The sequence below is a fragment of the Mytilus galloprovincialis genome, unplaced genomic scaffold (assembly GCF_965363235.1).
Source record: "Mytilus galloprovincialis unplaced genomic scaffold, xbMytGall1.hap1.1 HAP1_SCAFFOLD_208, whole genome shotgun sequence".
In the NCBI taxonomy this organism is placed as follows: domain Eukaryota; kingdom Metazoa; phylum Mollusca; class Bivalvia; order Mytilida; family Mytilidae; genus Mytilus; species Mytilus galloprovincialis.
This window is the reverse complement of record NW_027468132.1, coordinates 12,375-35,794: the sequence shown is the minus strand read 5'-3', so window position 1 is coordinate 35,794 and position 23,420 is coordinate 12,375. Positions and strand designations below refer to the sequence as shown.

Below are 23,420 nucleotides of genomic sequence, written 5' to 3'. Positions count from 1 at the left end.
GTTTTTGGAGCGGTTAGTGTTGCTCAATCTTTTGTTTTCTATGTTGTGTCATGTGTACGATTGTTTGTCTGTTTGTGTTTTTCTTTTTGAGCCATGGTGTTATCAATTTGGTTCCGATTTTGACTTTGACTGTCCCTTTGGTATCTTTCGCCCCTTTTTAAAAAACGACAAAAAAAAAAAAAAAAACTAGAGGGCAACTTCAGCATTATATAGGTGTCTTCTACATGTAAATCAAATTTTAATTGGCTATCAAAGGTACCAGGATTATAATTTAATACGCCAGACGCGCGTTTCGTCTACATAAGACTCATCAGTGACGCTCAGATCAAAACAGTTAAAAAGCCAAACAAATACAAAGTTGAAGAGCATTGAGGACCCAAAATTTCAAAAAGTTGTGCCAAATACGGCCAAGGTAATCTACTCCTGGGCGTAAGAACTTTTAATCGTCACTAGTCTAAAAAATTAGTTAATAAAAAGCCAATGAAAGATCTTAGATGAAAACAAATATCTAAAAAAAAAGAGAAAAACCAAAACACATTCATAAATGACCTAAATTTATTGAGAATGGCATTTCAAAACAAGTTTAATAAAATAAATTGGAAACAAAGAAAACGAAGCAAATTTCGACAATAAATGTCTCCTCAGTGTACTTGAGACCAAAACTTTTAAAATTTTAAATCGAATAAATCGTTGAAGAATTGATTAACCAACATATAATAAAAAAAGTAAGGCCAAACTAGGACAAGGATGAGAAAGATACATTCATTAATCTAAAACTATTTTCTAAATTTTACATCAGTTTATTTTAATAAAGAAACCTGTATTTTTCACGCCAGTATAACATCTAAACAGTATTCCTTACCATTCAATAGAAATTAATTTGCATTGGATTTTCTTAATCTTATATTTGTTTTAATTGATTATGAATGTTGACTTTTTCTTGAATGGGGAAATGTTTTCTCTTTTTAAAGTATATTCTGGCCGTATATTTTCATCTTAAAAAAATGAATATAATGCGAGGATGTTAACTCTTAGATATGTTATGAATTCACTTAAGGCAGTTATAAAAATAAATGATATAACGAGTTTTGTACATTATAATTGGAAGACGGTGCATCGGTATCACAGAAAGATGTACAGGTTTAACTCTACCAAAGGATTCTGAAACATATTATGACGTGTTAACAGTAAGTCTGTTAGGTGTTCACGGTTTGATACTTTAGTCAAGAAGAACAAAATTTATTTATTAGTTGTTATTGGCTTTAAAATGGATTTCTGCGAGTCCTAGATAATTAAGATCTGTACTTTTGTCTACTTTCCTTATGTTTAGCATTTGTTTGTGATGTTTGTAAATCTAATGAATCTCCAGAACCAATCAAGCCATTGCAATATTATTTTCACTGTTTGTTTTTATGCTATGTTGATACACAACTGTCACAGGTTAGACGCTCACACCATGTTTAACACCACAAATATTATTTATGAGTCTGTAATTCAGTGATTAACGTTGGTTTCTGTCTGTCATAATTTGTTGTACGGTTTATGTGCCATATCAGGCCATTGGTTTGACTTGTTCTATAGCTGACTATAAAGATTGGATTTGTTGCTCATTTTGGTAGTCATTTGGTGACCTATAGCTGCTTACAGCCACGACTGGCGGATACCAAAATACCTGTGGTGTTAATATTTATCAAAGGTACCAGGATTATAATTTAGTATGCCAGATGAACATCTTTAACCATCCTTATTCTTTTTATGTCAGTCCCAAGTCTGTCATGCGGTGCCATGTAGTTGTTAATTTCTGTTACTTTCTTAATTGAATTATTTTTTATTTGTCATGGTGGGTCCTTATATAGCTGATTACACTTTGTGGTTTTTGCTCATTGTTGTACGGTTGCTTATAGCATCTATTTCTTTTGAACTTGGGTTGACATATAGTTGACTCGTTGATAATCATTCCACATTCCTTTTTGTCTTTAATGTTAAATCAATCATCTAATACTCTATACTTTATTAGAAAAAATCTAAAATTACACTTGTTTACAAGAATATACGAAATCTAACACATAAATCCGCTATAATAATACAATTAGTTGTAATAAGTTCTCATTTACGAATCATCGATGCACAGGCCACGATAGAATGTATTCAAAAGCACCCCTGAGGTTTCACAAAAAAATGCGTCATACGTCTACAAATATATAATCCGCCTCCAACATATACTTGTTTCTTGGTCGTTACCTGCAAAAGTGTGTCATTGGAAATCTCTTCATCTGGTATCCAGTAATCAATTTCTTCGGTTCCACTTCCAAACTCAGACTGCCAGTTAGATTGATTAAAAGATGGAAGAGTAACATTTTCATCTGATATATATCCAGTAATTGAACTCTTTTACACTATTACTCGACTGCCAGTCTTTAGATATTATTTATGGATTATTTTGTCGTTCTTATAAATCGAAGTACTAGTTGCATGATCACCTTCAATTGAGTCAATAGGCTCGTAAATCCGACGAATATTCAAATGCTCACAATTTGGAAATTTTGGTCTAATAGCGTCCTTGTGAGCAGCAACCTTCTATCAAGAAAATCATGATAGGAAATACAAGCGCGGGAATATCGTATCAATTACTCCGTATGCAGGCACTGCTACAAGGGTGCTACATAGAAATATAAATTTCACAATTGGGAAGTTGAAATCCTCTCGTTTGTCGTAAAGTTTGTTTTCAATTTCTAGATGTAAGACAAGACATGAGGCAAACTTTACTATAACTGTTGTATCCTTTATACTGGTTCGATTGGATAGCTGCGTTCGAGATAGTCACCAAATTTTGAATTATTTAGTGAGAGAACATCATCTATATAGCGGAAAGTACAACCTAGGCACCAAAGCCCCAGAGTTAATAAGCAAGCAAAGTACTCGATCCAAATATCTTTTGTCGATAATACGTTATAGATGTGTACAAATGTTGAGAAATGTTTTGCACATTGGACATTGTTTTAGAAAAATCTAGTATGGGTCTAGTAGTTAATTGTCCTTTTTCTAGATTTTCCTTATTCATTTTTCACTAAAAAAAAAGACGAGTTTGTCGTTCTATATTATTAATTTGCTCTGTTTTGGAACTTGTTGTTTCTTTGGCCTTTATCATCGTGTATATAATTCGGAAACGTGTTCCTAATGTTCTTGTATATTTTAAGTATTGAAGTTAGATTAACGAAATACATGTATCACTAGTAAATTATTGAAGTCAAATAAATCTTATATCTGGTATAATGTTAAAGAAATTATTTAACCAATGCATTCATATATATATATACTAAACTTAAGTCCAATGTGCAAAGTATTTCTCAACATTTATAATATACACATCTATAACGTATAATCGACAAAAGATATTTGGATCGAGTACTTTGCTTGTTTATTAACTCTGGGGTTTTGGTGCCAAGGTTTACAGATAGTTACATATTGATAAATAATTAACACACTCATGTGACACGAATTAAAGCTTTTATCTATATTTTTATGTGAACCCTTTTGTAAATGTCATGACTGTTGTTAAAATGTTTGGTTTTGATTGTTTTCTTTCAGATTCAATTGATATTGTCTTAGTTAACGTGTATTTTAGTTGTACTTTTGCTTTATATGTACTTGTATTTTATTACATTTGTACTTGTAGTTTACTTCATATATACATGCATTTTATTTGTACTAGTATTTTATTTAGACTTGTATTTTATTTTATTGGTACTTGTACACAAAAAAAAACATTTCATTATCATGCTTCAGTCTTGATTGAAAGGCAATCGATATTTACTGTTTCGATATCTGTCCACTTTGGGTTCCTCTCTGCGATTAGTCCGAGATAACGATTTTTTGGTAGACGAGCTAGGGCCGTGTGACGTCAGAGCTCGTTCCATATAAAAAAAAGTGGAAATTGATTCGTTGCTTCTGGGGGCGACTGACCTCCTTGGATCTATAATTATATAAATCGGGCCTCAATTTGTTAATTTTTCATTTATCTCTTCATTTGTGTAAGTTTAACGCACCTGCCACCTTTTAATTTCTTATATTATGACAGTTTTCACAGTTACCTATCCATTCTTATTTACTTTCGGGTTTTGGTGCCCACGTGTTTTGATCATTACTGTTGATAAAGAATTAACACAAAATCACGGAAGCCGACGAAAAAGTCAGATGATAAAGCGATGAATATTTGTTTTTTTCTTGTTTTTTTTCATTTGTTCACTAAAAAAACTTTGTACTAACAGTTGTTAATTGTTTTGTGTATTTACTGTTTTTCTTGCAGATTCAATTTTAAGTATCTTATTGCTAAGTGTGTTTACCTTTTCTTTCGTCACAATCTTTTCCTCACACTGGGGCTACGCGGTTGTAACTACATATGGAAAGGCTTTCGTTCAGGAAGATAACGGGATAAACAATGATTCAATACTGATAAACTTCTTAAGATTTAGGGTGCATTGTTTTCTAACACAAACGATGCAAAAGGCTTAGCGCGTACATGTTTTGATCATTTGTTTCTAACATACGTTTGCAAAGTTTACATAAACTTTGACAAACTATGCACTCGCTAAAGATGCGTCTACAGTTTGTCGTTCATCGTTTGTTAGTACAAACGCTACATTTGTTTCTAACTTCAACCTTGATCTGCACGTGTTTTTTTCCCGCGGTTATTACAAAGATGGATTTTGTCAATAGAAAAGGAGGTATGTATATTATAGTTGGTTTTTCATTACATGTGGTTTCTGTGAACATATAAACAACACACAAAAGTGATTTAAAAGAAGATCACTGCCTTTTTTGGCAAAATAACAATATACAAATTTTATATTTACAGAGCATCAGTCTTCAGAAAGTCAAGAAGGAAAAGAAGTTGCAAATGAACGTCTGTCTTTATCGTAAGTTTTAATGATTGTGTACCCTTGTGTTGATTTAATTCTTAACCTATCGAAGTTTTATAGAACATACACAGCCTTTCCCTTTGTTTTCAAATATTGGCAATTCGGTGCATGATAGATAGAGATTTTTTTTTAACAGTGCTAGCAATTATTTCCTTAAAACAAGTTTATAAATTAAATATAAATATGGAGCAATTCAAGTACACCTGTTTAGGCGCGCTCGAATTAAATGATTCCTCATAAAGTTTTTTGGTATTGTTAAGAATATTGTAAAATTTAAAAAAAAACACATCGTAGAAAAACAAGTCAGTAATCTATGTTTACAATTTTATAACGGAAACCTCTGTATTCAAGTGTGTGCATTTTCTACCAAAAAATTAAAAATTTCCATTAAATGCAATAAAACAAATAATCATGCACTTGAACGGCTTGTTTCTTATGATGGTCAAACGATCTGTATCCTTTTTGATGAAAATAGGATTTCAACTTTTTGAGTTACGGGTTTGTATAACTAAAAGAGGGGGGTGTGTTTTTCACATGTCGCGCTGTATCTCAAAACCGATTTATGATTATTGCTTAAAACTTTACACACTTCTTAGTTATATTAATGTAAAGATCTGTATACTTTTTGGTGATGATTCAAAATTTTTATTTTAGAGTTATTGAGTTTTATTGTAAAAAAAAGGGGGGGGTTCCAATGTCGCGCCGTATCTCAAAAAATATTTATGATTATTGCTTTAAACTTTACACACTTCTTAGTTATATTAATCTCAAGATTTGTATACATTTTGGTGATGATTAAACATTTTATTTTACAGTTATTGAGTTTTTTGTAAAAAAAAAAGGGGGAGTTTTCACATGTCGCACCCTATCTCAGCTGTTTATTTTTTAATATTAAACTGTAGATTTTCCAGGTTCTCATGTTCTTCAAATGAAATAGCTACTTTTCGAGCGTGTATTATAGGTCCACATCAAAGTACAAAAGTTAAAATTATTCCAATAAGAATCGAAATAGTTCTATTATGCCATGCTCTGATTTTTATAGTTCGTTCTTGTGTTGTTATTATACCACTGTCCAAGGTTAGGGGAGGGTTAGGATCGTAACATGTTTAATCCCGCCACATTCCGTATGTATGTGCCTGTCCCACGTCATGAGCCTGTCATTCAGTGGTTGTCGTTTGTATATATGTTACATATTTGTTTTTCGTTCATTTTTTATATAGTAAAGTATGCCGTCAGTGTTCTGTTTTGAATTGTTTTACATTGCCATATTGGGGCTTTTTACAGCCGACTATGCGGTATGGGTTTTGTTCATTGTTGAAGGCCGTACGGTGACCTGTAGTTGTCAATTTATGTTTCATTTGGTCTATTGTGAAGAGTTGTCTCATTGGCATACCACATCTTCTTTTTTATATCTATGCTCATTTTTACATATCTGTTGTTTACTTTGAAATATTTGTTTTTATAGACCTATGAATACAAACAACAGAAGAAATTTGCAAGTAAGCAATGGTTCAGAAAGCCAAATGAATGGGAAGAATACAATTGAGAGTGTGCAAACACAAAAATCTACCTTTCCGTCTACGTTAACATTTACCCCTACATCAACATCATCTTCAAAAAGTCAGATTACAACTTCTGATGACAAGGAGGAGACCGGGAAAGGATGGACATCACATGCTGTCAAGGCATTGATACATACTTACGACAGCAAGAAAGACAAATTTGTTGGAAGCAGTAAAAAAAGGAACAAAGTGTGGATAGACATAACAGACCAACTTAAAGTAATGGGCTTCACTTTTAGCGAAAAGCAAGTTAAAAACAAATTTCATTATCTTAAAAATAAATTTGAAAAAATGGTAGATGACAACAAAACCTCAGGAGGCAGTAGAAAGAAATGGGAATTCTTTGACGAGATGAAAGACCTCATGGATGACAAACCGAATGTACGTCCCCTAAATGCGTCAGAGACAGCAATTTCTGATGGTAAAGAAGAAGAAAATTCGGCTGCAGACGACACACTTGAACTAGAAGATGACGAACCAGAACCAGACAAGGAGCCTGAGAGAAAAAAACGGAAGAACGCAACAGCTTCTGATAAATTGGCAAGTCTGTTTGACGATTATTGGGGAAGAAAACAAACAGCAGAAAAAGCAAAAACAAAAGCACGGGAAGAAAGAGAACAGAAAAAAGAAGAAATGAAAGATAAAAGACATAAAGAAAAGGCCGACCTGCTAAGAGCAATGGTAGAAGCTTTACAAAATAAAAAATGAATTTTAATATGATACTTATAATCAACATACATTTAATTAAAAAATATCAATATTTTGTAATTGTATTTATAAATTTTGAACAAGATTATTTCTTTTCTGGTTTCCACTTTCTACAATTCCTTGTAGTATAGGTCCGTTTTTCACATGATCGTCCATTATTATTTCTTCATATTTTGATATGTCACCCTCTGTGATACAAATGTTAATTAAATGCAACAGATAGTAACAGAATCTGTTGATTTGGTAATGTACAATCCAACATTTTCAATGACCTTTAGATCTTTCTACTACCATTCTGGTAGAACTTTGAACAAAATTGTTCCGCTGCTGTTTCCTGGTTAAGGTACCAAATTCTTTAAATGATGTCATCAGATTTTGAGAAAGACGGTATATGCTGCATCCCTAACCAAATGAAACTCATCAGGCAAGATTGTTTTATTTATAATCCGCTTCCATATTTTAGAATTTCAGAAAACACGGGCATCATGGACGGATCCCGGCCACCCATTATTAACAGACATGTACTTCATCTCATGGTCGCATACTACTTGGACAACAATACTATGGTATCCTTTTCTATTAATGTAATTGTCATGATGTTGATTTGGACCAGGTATTACAATATGGGTTCAGTCTATTGCACCAACCACATCTGGCATACCTGAGAACAAAAAATGAATTATTATTATAATAACTTAAGCAGTCTTGCTTTTAAATATATTTATAGATCAAAGAAACTGGTTGAAAGGGGAATCTTTTCTTGGTATTTATCGGACATGTATGGATTGCAACAAGTACCCAGTTGTTTGAATACGTGGTTCATTCAAAAGTAGCAAAACTGATGGGTTACATAAATCACCAACGACCAAGTACATAGACCACTAAGAATAAAAAGGATGTGTTTGTATAGAACCATTGAATTTTTGTGCATAATTTCGCATTAATAATTTTTGTTTCATTTACATATTATTATATACTATTGTTATTTGCGACAAATATACCTTGAAATGCTCTGAAGCCATTTTCATTTCTGCGCAACTGCTCTCCTTTTGGCAAACGTATGAGTTTGTTTTTATTCTTCACCAGAGCTGACACAATGCCGTCTACCGATTTTATCTCTGTCGAATCACTCACTTCAAAACGACTTGCAATTGGCCTATAGCACTCTGTATTTGCAAAATACCACAATGCAGTTAATATGTGTTTCTCTAATGTAAGTTGCAGTCTACCTCCTTTATATTTTCGTCGTTCCACCTTTCCAGCAAGATGGTCTTCAATTCTGTGAAAAGTGCCTACAAAGCCAATTAAATTATGTTATATTAAGTAGAGTTACCATAACATATGGACATTTTTCACAATGGTCAATAGTAGATACTTTTTTGCGCCTGTCCCAAGTCAGGAGCCTCTGGCCTTTGTTAGTGTTATATATTATTAATTTTAGTTTCTTGTGTATAATTCGGAGTTAAGTATGACGTCTATTATCACAGAACTAGTATAGATATTTGTGTATAATTCGGAGTTAAGTATGACGTCCATTATCACTGAATTAGTATAGATATTTGTTTAGGGGCCAGCTGAAGGACAACTCCGGGTGCTGGAGTTTCTCGCTGCATTGAAGACCTATTGGTGACCTTTTGCTTGTGTCTGTTCTATGGTCGGGTTGTTGTCTTATTGCCACATTCCCCATATCTATTCTCAATTATACTGTTAAAAGTCTGAGAATGTGCCCACTGCTATATGTATCACGTAAAAAAATTAATAATTTGAACACAATATTGCGAAATATCAAATGTTATGAAATAATTATGCTTTCTAATATGTTGAAATGAATACGTACCCCTTGATAGCCTGAAATTTCTACGAAATTCTTGATTGTCATAACTTAAAACAATATCAACAAAAGATTCAATTTTAGGTAATGCCCTCCTTTTTATCATTGCTTTAGCTGTTTTTAATAAAAGAGCTTCATCAACACTGTCTCCAGACGTTTCATCAGATGAAAACGATGAACTGTCAATGAAGATATCTACGCATAGAAGAGGTTAAAAGGCGATATCCTCTTTGTCTAAATCATCTTCTGCAGTAGCCATTTTCCGCGTAATAAGTCTGCTTATCAACACCATGTGTATGCGTAATTGAAAGTTCTAAACAGGTTTAAAACACACTGATTAAACGATGTATTTGTTTCTACTTTTTTTTATCGTTTAACAAACGATAACAAACGCCACACAACGCTTACAAACTTTGGTTAGAAAGAAATACACCCTTAGATTAAAGAAATTATATCTGCACGTGTTTTATAGTAGAACGAGTCATTTAATTGTATAAAAACACATTACCTTTTTGAATTAAAAGTATCATATGACTTTATGTAAAGTATTTCGCAACCATCTATTATACCCCATATCACTTCTTAATGTTTACAGTTATGTTGTTAAGAGAACGGAAGAATAGTCACGATTTAGATAAAATGACTGTGTCCTTGAACATCATAAATTTTAACCTGTAGAAAGATGTTTGAATATACTTTTTTTTTTATAGATAATCACATGAATTTTCAATTAATGTTCTTATGGTATGTATAGGGTTACGTTTTTCAAATAATGCTTATGACGGCTTAGAAATTACTGTTAGCACCTGGATAAATACTATACAAGTATCGGACTTATATATGACTATAGAACCCCACCCGATGTAACGCCTAAGAAATACCCGTGCAGAACTAACCAAAGATTCATATTTAGATACTAAACAAACTAGTTGTATAAACTAGTTCTACAAATTTGTTCCACAGTTACTAAAGACAGAAAGAGATAAGGATAACTCCAAATATAACGGAATGTAATAAATGTGATCATTATACCTTAGTTATCATTCTCTATATAAAATAAGTACACAATATTTTAACTATTTTTTCAAATTGCAAGCGTTGAACTATTAGACCGGACAATAGTTTCCAACTATTGGACCTCGATGAAACTATTTGACTGCAAGCGTCATTATATTTCGCGGAATTTCCAATGCAACTACCGGATTGGAGGATTTTGAAAATACCGTGGGAAAAACAACGTCGCTTTTTACATATTGTATGATATCTAGGGTTGACGTCAGTACAAGCCATAGCCTCAGCATTTCATAATATTTATGAAGTAAACGTTATGGTTAGTTTTCTGCTTTATACTTTACGATAGGTAATTTTTCACCGCCATATATTGTCTGTTGTCTTTTCGATATAATAAAACCCGTACTGACTAGATATTCACGGAAAAGTTAGTTTATTGTCCCCTCGGATACAACTATTGCCCTCGGCTACGTCTCAGGACAATAGTAACACCTCTGGGGTTAGGGTTAAACACTCCATTCTACTCATGATCAGTCAATTAGTATACACTAACTTCCATCAACTACGAGTGCATGTCAGGGTGAGTTGAAATATAAAACTATATAATTATGTGTATTGTCCGGAAACATAAAACTTATCTGTAAGTGCCAGGAACCAGCAGAATTGGTCGCCGAACCACGATTTAGGTAGTGTTTTAAATTCGAAATCACAAGTTATTTTTTTTATTTGTAGATGAACATGTTTTATAAATATTATATATATTTAGTGTTTAACCTCGGCGTGTTTATGTCTCTAAATAACTTTAGATTATTAAGTTGAGCGTCTACTGTCTTGAAAAAACACCAAATTGACAGATAATTTATTCTGTAAATAAACTCATCATAGATACCAGGACTAATTTAGTATATACGCCAGACGCGCGTTTCGTCTACAAAAGACTCATCAGTGACGCTCGAATCCCAAAAAGTTCTGTGTCATTGATAACCGTGTTGCTCCGTGTCGAATTTCCGCATAGTCACCTGTGTATTGTTGTTTCTCTTTACGTCAATATTATTTTTGTCAGTTTTTCTTCGACTTATTTTTCTATCAATATCTGTCCTTTTTATGAATTTACATGCTTTTGACATGTTGTCAGATATACGGAAATCCTTGGATCTATCCATGTAGTGATTAAACTTTTGGCTCGCCACGTTCTTCTGCTCTTTTCGTAATGTTATTGCATATATGATACTTTAGAAAGCCTTTGTTTAAAAGTCTTATAAGCATCCTTTTTATTTTTTATTTTCTTTGAACAAATAAAGGTGCCAATGTCAATTGTAAACATAGAAAGAATAATTTTCAGCGAATTTTCATATGATTTATGCTCACAATCAAGGACACAAACCTTTCATTTGCTTGTTTTTTCATTTTGTTTTTATTCAAATACTATCGAGTTATAACAATCTTTGAACAAAATCGAAATAGTGAGCGAACATCAATAAAAACGAAAAATGTGTTTTCCCTGTTATTTTCTACTCATTGCGCAGATTTGAACGCATTTTGCGAACGACGAACGCCTTAGAAAAAAGTCGCTTTTATGGGTCTTCTTATAAATAATTTTGACGACATTGGAACGCAGGCGTGTCTGCAAGCACCCTTTCTCGATGTTTAAAAGCGATGCAAAACGTTCTGCAAAACAGGAAAACGTATATGATCGAAGTCTAATATTAATATTCATCTCACTGTATGACAACATCCTCTCTGTTTAACCACCTTTTGTTTGATTTAAAGATCATCGTGGTTTTTTTTACATTCAAATCTAATACAAAGCATACTATATCTGATTTTTTTTTCATTTACGAATCATTTATGTATAATTTTTTCGTTAGCACCCACTAAGCCGCATTAAAAAAAGGACCCAGTTGCCATATTTCTATACATGAATCTACAATCTGTAACCTATCTTCCGCCACCTCTTTGTTTCTCGTAGTGGTCTAAACATGCTAAATAAGTGAGTGATTCCAAATATCTTTATCGAATAACCAATAATCAGACTCGCCCGTTCCACTACCAGACAACAACAGCGAGTTAAATCAATTGAACGATTTATCTGATATCCTAAAATCTTCATCAGACTACTTGCTTGACTCCCGGTCGTTAAATAAAATAACGAAGACTTGCTCCTCGTCGTAATGAATCTGCTTGTCGTGATAAATCGAAGTAGTTGTATGTTCACCTTCAATTGAATCAATAGGCTTGTAAATCCGACGAATAACCGAATGCTCTTGTGAAAAGCAACATGTATTGTTATCTCCACGTGACAAGTTCATCATTCCTTGGATCATACTTGGTATATAAGAAAGATATATGCACACAATGGCCACAACTACTATTCTAAAAGACATTGCTTTGTTCAGATGTCTTTTTACCCCCAACGTGGAAATCTGATAACAAATGCCTTTTGTACGGACAACAAAGTAGTAATCGCTACAAATATCATGTGTATGGGGTAAATCAAACCTTCTATTACAAACAGCACAGCACATAATGGATATTTTCTTTCCCAATACCATCCGTTAAAATGATAACTGTTAACACTTATCAAGGTCATTATAGAAGAAGTAATATCCAGTTATTTTTGAAATAGTCAAAAACCATGCAGTTAACGTGTCTGTAACTGCTAAAACAGAAAGTAAAATTGTGACAGGAGAGCGGTTCTTCACAAACACTATTACTAGAAAGGTATTACATACCACTAAAAGTCTAGCAAATGTAATTTGGAAGTAAACATCCCAACTATCTGGAACTATATACTGCACCGTATTACAAGATTCTTCCGACATTTCGAACTAGTCAGCATGCAGAACTGTGATATTACAAATATTAAGTATTCTAATATAAAGCCGAATCGTTTATAAATTTTTAATAAACCTTTCTTTTAAAAACTCCCACATCTAATCAGTGGTTTTGCACTAAGAAGTTGAATTGAACTGTTATCAATATTTTGTATATTGCTAGAGGATATATTGTGGCCAATAGATAATTGTGGCATATTACGCTTACTTGTATATTTTGTATTTGAAAAACAGGGTATTTGAATCAGATTACTTCGTCCTTAATATGGATATTAGATGCATATAGACGTTTACTTACCTACCGAATTAGACAATTCACCGGATTTGTTATAACATGAGCAACACGACGGGTGCCATATGTGGAGCAGGATCTGCTTACCCTTCGAGAGCACCTGAGATCACCCCCAGTTTTTGGTGGGGTTCGTATTGCTTATTCTTAAGTTTTCTATGTTGTGTCATGTGTACTATTGGTTGTCTGTGTGTCTTTTTCATTTTAGCCATGGCGTTGTCAGTTTATTTTCGATTTATGAGTTTGACTGTCCCTCTGGTATCTTTCGCCCCTCTTTTACTTATCTATCAATCAATAGTTAATGGAAACATTGTTGTTTTGTCCCTTTCATTTCCAATATGCACAGCTATGATACTTTTCCCTGATTTGATCGTATTATAATTTTCAGATAAAATCGTTGACAAATTCAGTTTTCTTAACTAAATATTTGAAACAATCGAAAGTCTATTGAATCATTAAAGCTTAAACGAATTGAACATTTTAGAAAACAAAGGATATGGACAATTCATCCATAATCAATACATGCACAGCAACACACCCCCCCCCTAAAGAAAACAACGAAACAGCGCTTTTATTACTGGTGTTAATATCAAATTCCCAGTTAGGCGCGTTCAAGCTTTTCCTTTGACGTGACCATGTGTTTAATTTTATCAGTTGCATCCTTTCTTTAAAGAATAGTTAATCTCAACAAAAAGACGTGAAGATAGTTTTAACTTAACAATCAACAGGTTAATTTATTTAAGAGAGGCGAAAGATATCAAAGGCACATCCAAACTCATACGTCAAAAATAAACTAACAACGCCATGGCAAAAAACGAAAAAATGACCAAAAGACAAACGAAAATATTTTAAGTTAAAAGCCTAAACATTAACATGCACCATATTAAAATCCAGTTCGGATTCTAGACATACCAAAAGATAAAACAGTACAGGCTACAATAGTCTTATATTTAACAGAATGCACACAATATTAGAAATGTAAACAATGTACATTTTAGAGATTTTTTGCATTTTAACGAAAGGTACTAACGAACGTGAAGAGAGCATGTAAAACAATTCCGTGACAAAGCTGAGAATCTTTGCGTTATCCGGTAAAACCGCATTCTCTTCCGAATCAAAGTTATCTTCAACAATTTGAGCGTATTGCAACTAAAACGCACCTTTATTATCTGAAATATATAGAAAATATACTTACGTCCTATACGTTGTTCATGTAAACCCGATTAGCAGCAGGCATTTAATGTAGAGATCCGAGATAACCGACGTCTTGTAAGTTCTAGATGATCAGCATTCTGTTGTTGTCAGAAATTTTGAAGAATATTGGACCGTCTGCAGTCCAGTAAGCACTGATTTGATTTTTGGATTGCATAACAGCAAGGGTGTTAACTAGTTCAGATCTATATTGTGGCAGGTTTTTAGTTATGAAAATACCATTTGTGTCCATTTTTTTTGGGTAGACCAAATGTTTCATTGTATATGATATGAACCTGACTATTACTAGGACCCGCCTTTTTTTCCTTGCCTATAACATGTGTCCTTCTGATATCATTCAGGTCAATATTTATATTAAGCTTGTTCCTGATGATATTCAGGGCTGTGTCATTCGTTTTCCAAGAGTGTAAGATATTTCCATAGTTGTCAACAGGAACTAGACCATTATGGAAACGAAGATTTATTCTTCTGGGATAATATTCCTGAGGTCAGCAATCACAGCTTGAGTGTTGACTGGCTAGTGACACACTAGTCCGACTACTTAGACCACTCGACTACCTAGGCCCCCATAGCCTGTTTAAGATTGAGAGTTCCTGAAGAAGGTGAAGTCAAAAAAGCGCTTCAGGTGCAAAAAATTAATAAAACTTGCGTTTGTATTCCTTTGTTGAAAATTTTATTTGAAACCATTGATAAAGAATTTTATAAAACGATGAACACATTATCTAGTTTTTGTACCGGCTTAAGGGAAACGAGGCTGCTTCAGATAAATTATCAATTTAATTTTAGGTAATTTGTAACCTTGGATCAATAGTTCAATTGTATGTGAAAGCAGTAACCCTCTAAATTTATCTCTTTTTGTGGTTTTTGTAGATTAACGAATACAACTTAAAATTGGACCATCACATAGCACAAACATACCTCCAGAAGATAACTTACGTTGATAGAAAAGTTTTATTAGCCAAGCATTCCTTGCCACAATAAGTAATTGCATATCATTGGGAATGTAGTGTAACTATATAATTCAAACCATGTTTTGTAAACTTCATACAATGTATACAATCAGGCGTGGTACAGCAGATATGTTTATTATTTAAGATGCTTAAGTGGTTATTAGGTTTAAAAGGACGCATAATATTTTTCCCATTCATTTTTGATTATAGGTTTGTATATGTGTTAATTCTTATATTTAATATATTAAGGGATCGACCATTTAACTTCAGGGTGAGGGGTGAAGGTGTTTTCTGAAAAAATATTCTGATCCACCAATTTTATGAAAACAAATATTTTGGTCAAGCAGATGACAAAAAAAAGTTCTAAATACAGATTTTCCCCATACCTTATACTGTAAAAATATTGAAAAACATAATTTTAATAGCGTTAAATTATTGCTTTCTGAATGTTCAATACTATAATGAGCGATATGAAAAAGAATAAGATCCTTAAAACAATATATAATCCTCTACTAATAATAATGACTGACAAATATGGATAAAATCAATTACTAAGTACTCATATATGAATAAATCATATGTTCATATGTTTACAAAAGTGAAACCAATGTATTGTTACCTGTCTCAACGGTTTAACGGATCAATTGATCAATTGGTATAGATCTATATTGACAGGATTTAAATATTTTCGTATTTGATACTTGAACACTTGATCTTTACATGTTATCATCAAAGAGTCACCATGCATCATTGGTCGATAAAGGTCATCATTGTATATTTAACAATACTTTGGGGGAAGATATCATATTGATTTTTCCGTTATGTTTGGTTATTTTACACATATTTCTATTAATGTTAAAAGACAGTTTGCATGCTTAAGTTGTTTTGAAACTTATTATGTTTTTTGACGTTTACCTTCAAATTGTTTCACGCAACAATGATTCGTACTTGAACGCAGTTTTTACTTATTCATTGTTGACAAATAAAACTATAGTTATTCGAGATATATCTACTTTGGATTTTGAGAAATTAGATAAATATGAGTAGATTCAAATATGAACTGAAGTGTAAACTGGATAGACTCAATGAAGAAATGAAGTCATGGATTAAACAAGTAGACTATGCTATACGTTTATGGTCCAGACTCCCAGACTCTACTCTCTATGAGTCGTACGAACAGGTACTGACACTGATGTATAGAAAACTTGTAAGTAATAATACATTATTTGACATTGATAGTATATTGATATGTATGAAGACAATAACAATAATCAAAACCAAGGAGTAAACAAAGACTCAAAAAACCAAAGGACATTTACATCAACAGTTATAAATAATAAATAAGAAACAACACGAACTCCACTAAAAACCGGGAGTGAAATCAGGTGCTCCGGAAGGGTAAGCATTCCCTGCACCGTATACGGCACCCGAAGAAGAAGTATATACCAACTGTTTCTAACTTTCAAGTTAAACTGATGCTAAACTACAGTGCAAAATTCCCCCCCCCCCCCAAAAAAAAAAAAAAAACCAGTTGCGTGTTTGCAATCTTGAATTGATACAAATTATTTTCGTTCACGTGTTTATGTCACAAATAAAATAAAGAGAGTTGCTATCATTAGCTTCGGCAGTCCACAGACGACTCATGCGTCCTTGTCTAATCGTATCATTAGAGGATGATACATTTATGTTTCCTCTTTACACATAAAAGTTTTAAATATTGAAGTTATTTAGCAGTGTATAGTCGTTACTTGAGTGATACAAATATTTATATAAACCACATGTAAACACAAAAACAATAAAATTTTCTTTAAAGAAACTACTGAATAAGAGAATCTAATGTTTATAAGGTCTGTTTTCAGGAAAGTGCTGGGTATAAGAAACTGAAGGAGAGGCAGACGACAACGATAATCAAAAGGAGTACCTCTCCCGAGACGAGGGCTATTGAATTCGAGCTGAGGAAAACCTTAGAGATGGAAATGTTAAAATCTATCAACCTACTGGTATGTAAACTTTACAAAAATATAATTGTTACGTAAATAGAAAATAAGTTTACTAACATATGCTTGCTTAAATATTGTGTTCCATATTTTGAAATGGCTTCAAATTGAAGAGTTATATGAAGGCGTCGGAGGAGAGTCGAGCATGCTCGATGGCCCAAAACATCAAAACATCAACACAACCATTTCTCGAGTATGTTATCCTTTTGATCTCCGAAAATACACGACAATATGAGTATCTACACGATTGCAGTACAGAAACGTAAAAATATGTTGCAAATGAATATAATCTTTTTATTAGCACAATCATTTAATTTTCCAATTTTTGGATGGTGATGATCCTTTGACACCAACTAACGGTGTTTATATTTCACAACTCGTTCGCTCTTTTGTGTCTGTTGTGACGTTTTTGATTTTAACGAACGTAATTTATGTATTACTGGTAAATTTTTAAGCCAGAAATTTCGTTACCCCAAATGGAATGTCGATAATGGCAGCTTGATAGATTCATTAATTTTTCTTATGCATTGTAGGAAGCTCTAGAAAAGGAGAAAATAAAACGGAAGCTGGTAGAGGACGAAATGAGAGAAACGAAAAGGAAGTTTGAAAAGTCAAATGTTCCTCCAAAATATATGTAGGTATTGGTATTATTACGTCACAGTATTTTTTATTCACTTCTTTTTTGCATTGATGAAATACAAAGAGAAGATTTGAATAACTTTTATCGACATTAATTTATCGTGATAGATCGGTCTATTTTCCGAAATGGTTTGTCGTAATGATAACAAATGCATTACTTTTCCTATTATGATTTCACAGACAAATAGTCCTACCTCCAATGACGATTTTGACCTAAGTATTATTCTTGGTAATGGTGAGATCATCCTTTGAATTTTAACAGATGCAAACATAGTTTAGTTGACCATTACCGTCTTACACATCTACATGACCAAGGATACGTGTCGTGTTTGACCCACTTGTCGTAGCCCCAATACCGTCCACCTTTCTTCAATTTATTCATCGGCGAAAGCCAGTGATCATAATGTATCTTCTTTTTATTTGTCATATAGAAAACCACGGGTTTGACTAAGGTTTCAGAAATTATTTACCATAAAAGATCTACATAAATTAATTTCTTTTTTATTGAAAAACATGTGTTCGACAGTTGTTTAAGATGATATTAAATTGTATGCTTTATATTTCCACCAAATCGTTCCCTTTCCTTTAAAAGAGGCGCGAAATATACCGGAAGGAGTGACAGTGAAACTCATAGAGTGAAAATTAACTGGTATAGTGTTGTATATTTTCTGAGCAACATTTTTACCTATATATATATATGTGTGTTATTTATACGATATAAACTCATCATAGATACCAGGAATAAAATGTTGTATATCCAAAAGACGCGTGTTTCGTATACAAAAGACTAATCAGTGACGCTCGAATTAAAAAAAGTTAAAATGTCAAAAAAGGTATGAAGTTGAAGAGCATTGAGAACCATAATTTCCTAAAAGTTTTGCCAAACATTTTTCAGAGTAAATGAACGAGACAGTAGTATGGATAAAGATGTTGATCAGCTCCTGGAGCTTGACAAACAAATAGCTGAACATATGGACGAAATTGACATTCCTGGAAGCAGGTACTACATTTATGTTTTATGATTACTAAGAACGTATTTCTTTTAGGATCTCATTTAAAACAGTCAAAAGTGGACTACAAATGTATGTTGGTGCTAAATGTAACATTTATTATTCTCATATTATGAAGTTTATATTATACAAACTAAATGGATAAAAGAATTAATTGGTATATATTATACTTAATATTCTAGCTATATATATATATATAGAGATTTCAAAGTTTATTTCCTTTCGATAAATTCCTGTCCAACAATTCGATAGATTGTGGTCTCGTTGGTCTCGATATCCTAGTGGTAGTAGTAGTTTATCTACCTTAAGCGTGTCAACACCGAGGCTGTGGGGTGACCCCAGCACTTGGTATGTCCGGTCCGTACGACTCCAATCTTCATTGACAAGTAATGTTAGTTTCCTGCAGAAATTCTGTTATTTTCTTCAGGCACTCCTGTGTTATTTGCTTATAAAAAATGCCCCCCACGATATAGCTCATAGTTCTGAAAGTGAAGTTAAACAAAACAATCAATCAATCAATCAATATATCTTTTATGTGTAATACCACTAAATCAGGGTACGTCACATCCGGTTGTATACGAAAAGAGGTCGAAAAAAATATTCCCTTGACGTGACAGTTGTAGGAAATTCATCCTACATTTTATTGCAGTAAAACATTTCTGTTTAATAAACATATGTCTTATGTATTTCAAATCACTATTATTATAGATTGAGGGTTTCTATAGAATATTTTGTAAACATGAGTTTACATGGTTCCTAAACCTTGTACACAGGTTAGATAAGGGGAGAAATTTGATTGGTTAACTTCCAGTGAACGTTATTTTATTTTATCCAATGAAATGTTCTGTGAATTTTTTTCTATTGTATTGGACAGGATAAAACTTAACTCATGCCAAGTATTTCTGTATTTGAAACAAAGATAACTTCTGCACATTTTTTTGAAAAGTGCAAATTTAACAAACACTAATTGGGGATAATCAATGGTGGTTTTACACCTTAATGAGGTTAAATCGAACGCACATATTTTTTCAGTGATCATTTGGTGACATTGCCATATCATTGTTTTTTCAAAAGTATATTATTTCATTTATACAGCGCGGAAGGACTAGTGACGGACAGAAGTGGTGGTCTATCCACAGACCGAACTGTTTCAGAACAAACAAACACACCAGCAGTTTTAACTGAAGTGTTTAAGTCTGTGTTCAATAACGAGTGGAATGATTGTTTTACTGAACTCACTAAACGATATACAGATGACCATGCTATTGAATTATTACGAAGATGGCTCAAGGTATTATGATTATAAAAAAGATTTTTTTGACACACTACTTAAAGCTAGCTTTGGAATACTTATATATGTATTATATTACTTCTGTCCCTTTGATAACTTCATAGCACAAATTGGCCTTATGAAGAAAAAAAGACGACAATGCATATGTCACATGGTATGAAATCACATCTGATTAAACTGTTTTAGCATTCATATTAGATCAATTAAGTTAACAGATTTTTCGTGATTTCAATTTGTTTTCCCCTAAAATAGCACTAAAAGTTTTAATGTCTCTGAACTATCTTTCGCCTCTCTTTTTATGATCGAAAATACAGTAGACGGTTTTAGATAATAGTAAAAAGTAAAATCACAAAAATAACTCCGATGAAAATTCAAAATTGAAAGTCCCTAATAAAATGACAAAATCAAATGATAAAACACTTCAAACGAATGGACAACAACTGTCATATTCCTGACTTGGTACAAGCATTTTCAAATGTTGAAAATGGGGGATTGAACCTGGTTTTATAGCGCTAATCCTCTCTTAGATCATAGTAAATGGACTTTTTTGTCTGTTTTATTGTTTTCGTACTCCACATGCAAGTACCATGGAAATCCCTTTAATTCATATTAAAAAAATGTGTTTTTTATTTAACAGGAATGCTATTTTACATGCGTGGCATTAACAAAAGAACAAAGGAAAAACATAAAAGATGATACACTCAAATGTTTCTTCAAATTTATGCAAGTAAGTATTCAAAACCGAATAATGAGTTAAAAAAACATTTGCATATCTTCCCCATTACCAATACCAGAGACATATAATACAATATATGTATTATATGTCTCTGCCAATACAATATTATTTCAATAACTCAGCTCCCTAATCAAAAGAACCCAATTGTCATTGTGTAATGACCTATAGCTGTTATATTTCCTTTGTCTCTGGTTGAGAGCTGTCTAACTGGCTATTTTACTACTTGAATACACTAAAGTTGATGTATCCTTAAAAAGGTGCGATCTACGCTTTGTTTTTAAAAACTGTGTCAAAGTAAGTTCTCAGTATTTAAAGAGTCATAAGCTATTATGATTAATAAAATTAAAACTCCGGGATACAGTTAACTTAGAAATAAAAACTTATAGACCAAGATAAAAAGATTAAGTGAAATACATCAAACTAGATACAAAGTATTATTTAACTCAAAACAAGTTATTTAACATTGAATAAATTGTTTGTCATGTCTTTATTCCAGTCGCAAGCTGTGGTATCATTATCAGATAAATGTAAAAAGTACATTCGGACATATCAGAAGAAAACAGCTAAGGAGGCGTTACCATTAATTGAGCAGGTGAGTATACTCCAGAAAGCGTGTGCTTGATGTTACCTTTAATAGAGCATGTGAGTTTACTCCAGAAAGTGCAACTTGGAGTAACAATAAAATATCCTGAGCGATGGGATGGAAGTTGAAGTTCTATTTAAATACACACAGAAGCACAAAAGAAAGCTAACAACGTTGTAAGAGACCATTTTTGGGAGTGAAACTCTGTGTGGTGCTATTAAGCTTGTCGCTAATGATAACAGTACATAATACTTACACGAATTTTTGTTTGGGTAGGGAGGGCGGGAGGAGAGTGGCAATCAAGATAACATTTGCTTACACAGATGAATATTCATTTTCAAACCACAAAATAAACTGAAACGATAACTATTTTGTTATTTGTATTGTTTCTGGTTGCAATAAAAAAAGCATGTTTAAATAGTTGACTTAAAGAATTTTTTTTACTGAGCTTGAACTTTGGAGGTTATAATTTGAAAAATTAACACACAAAAAAACAAGAGGAAATCATGTAATAGATCTTATGGTATTCAAATACATACCTATTCTTTAAAAGATCCTTAATTTCTATTTTAGCTGTGTACTAAACGAATTACAAGAGGTCAAAATTTTGGGACTGCTGCGACAGACTATATAAAGAAATGTGCTGAGGTTTGCTGGATTATGAACGTGCAGAATCCTTCTATTTTCTTGGACTTTGACCTCAGATATGGATATGTTATTGATCAACATTCATTTTCAACATTCAGAAAACATGGTGACTACGTCAACTACGTTGTATGGCCTGCTGTTTATTTAAACAGGAATGGACCCATCTTGTGTAAAGGAATTGTTGAAAGTCAATAAATATGCAATTGTGATCATTTGGATGTATATGAGTATGTGAGTGTGAATGAATGCGTGTGTGTGTTTGTGTGCGTGTGCAACTGTCAAGGGGATATTTTTTTTTTACATTTTCAGTTGGTTAAAATTTCTGAAAATTTTACAGTGTTCTATAAAACAGAGCAATGGCTTGAGTTGAACCAAATGTGAAGAAAGCAAAGCTGATTAAATAATCTTGCAACCGTGAATAATACCTATGCAAATCCATTAAACAGTGCAATATCATGAACACAATCCATTTCATTATTATCATAATTTTATTAAATTTACTGTGATATAATAAAATACACTCATTAACATTACTTTGGGATAACTTTCAGTCCTTTTTTGCTGACAAAAAGTGTCAGCGATACAGCTACATCGACATTACGATATATTTTTCATTTAGCAACTATACAAGTACGACTGAGCTGCCACAAACAGCTAAATTGTATAGAATTAATAATTGTACATGGATTTTCAAGTGATAATTTTACATTTATGGGTCAGATTACAGTTTTGTTTGTATTATTAATTATGATATACATTTATTTTTTCATGTTTTTGGATTCCACATGTTTGAGAATTTCAATTAAATATTTATGGATATCTACTTATACCGCAGTCCCACTAGGCCACGATCACACTACGATCATACCGCAACCTCGGTACGATCTGAATTTATTTTAGATCGCGGTGAGCGTGGTGCGATCTGGGGCTTTACATAAATGTAATTATCAGTCAAAGCTCAATATTTACTGGTACCCTGCAGTAAATCCCTTTGTTAAAATATAACAAATCCCTTGTTTTATTATATCTATTTTTATGAATGTATATTTTTTTTGGGCAATGTTTAAAACTCTGAACTTTAAGTACTTATTGTTTAACAAATCGAAAATTACATTGAAGTATAATATAATGGATGGATTCAGTTCAGCAGTTAATACTTCAAAATGGATCATGTATTGCTTTAAAAAAATGTTTACTTCT

General features: G+C 32.6%; 1 protein-coding gene across 1 annotated transcript; it reads left to right on the top strand.

Moving 5' to 3' along the window:
* Positions 1-16,197: 16,197 nt before the first annotated feature.
* LOC143060988 (uncharacterized) lies at positions 16,198-22,753 on the top strand. Its single transcript, XM_076233663.1, has 8 exons — positions 16,198-16,523; positions 17,176-17,316; positions 17,847-17,947; positions 18,848-18,952; positions 20,058-20,253; positions 20,891-20,980; positions 21,486-21,581; positions 22,146-22,753. Exons 1-8 carry the CDS (start codon positions 16,356-16,358, stop codon positions 22,413-22,415), a joined length of 1,167 nt encoding a protein of 388 aa, XP_076089778.1. The 5' UTR covers positions 16,198-16,355; the 3' UTR covers positions 22,416-22,753.
* The last annotated feature ends 667 nt before the right edge of the window (positions 22,754-23,420 follow it).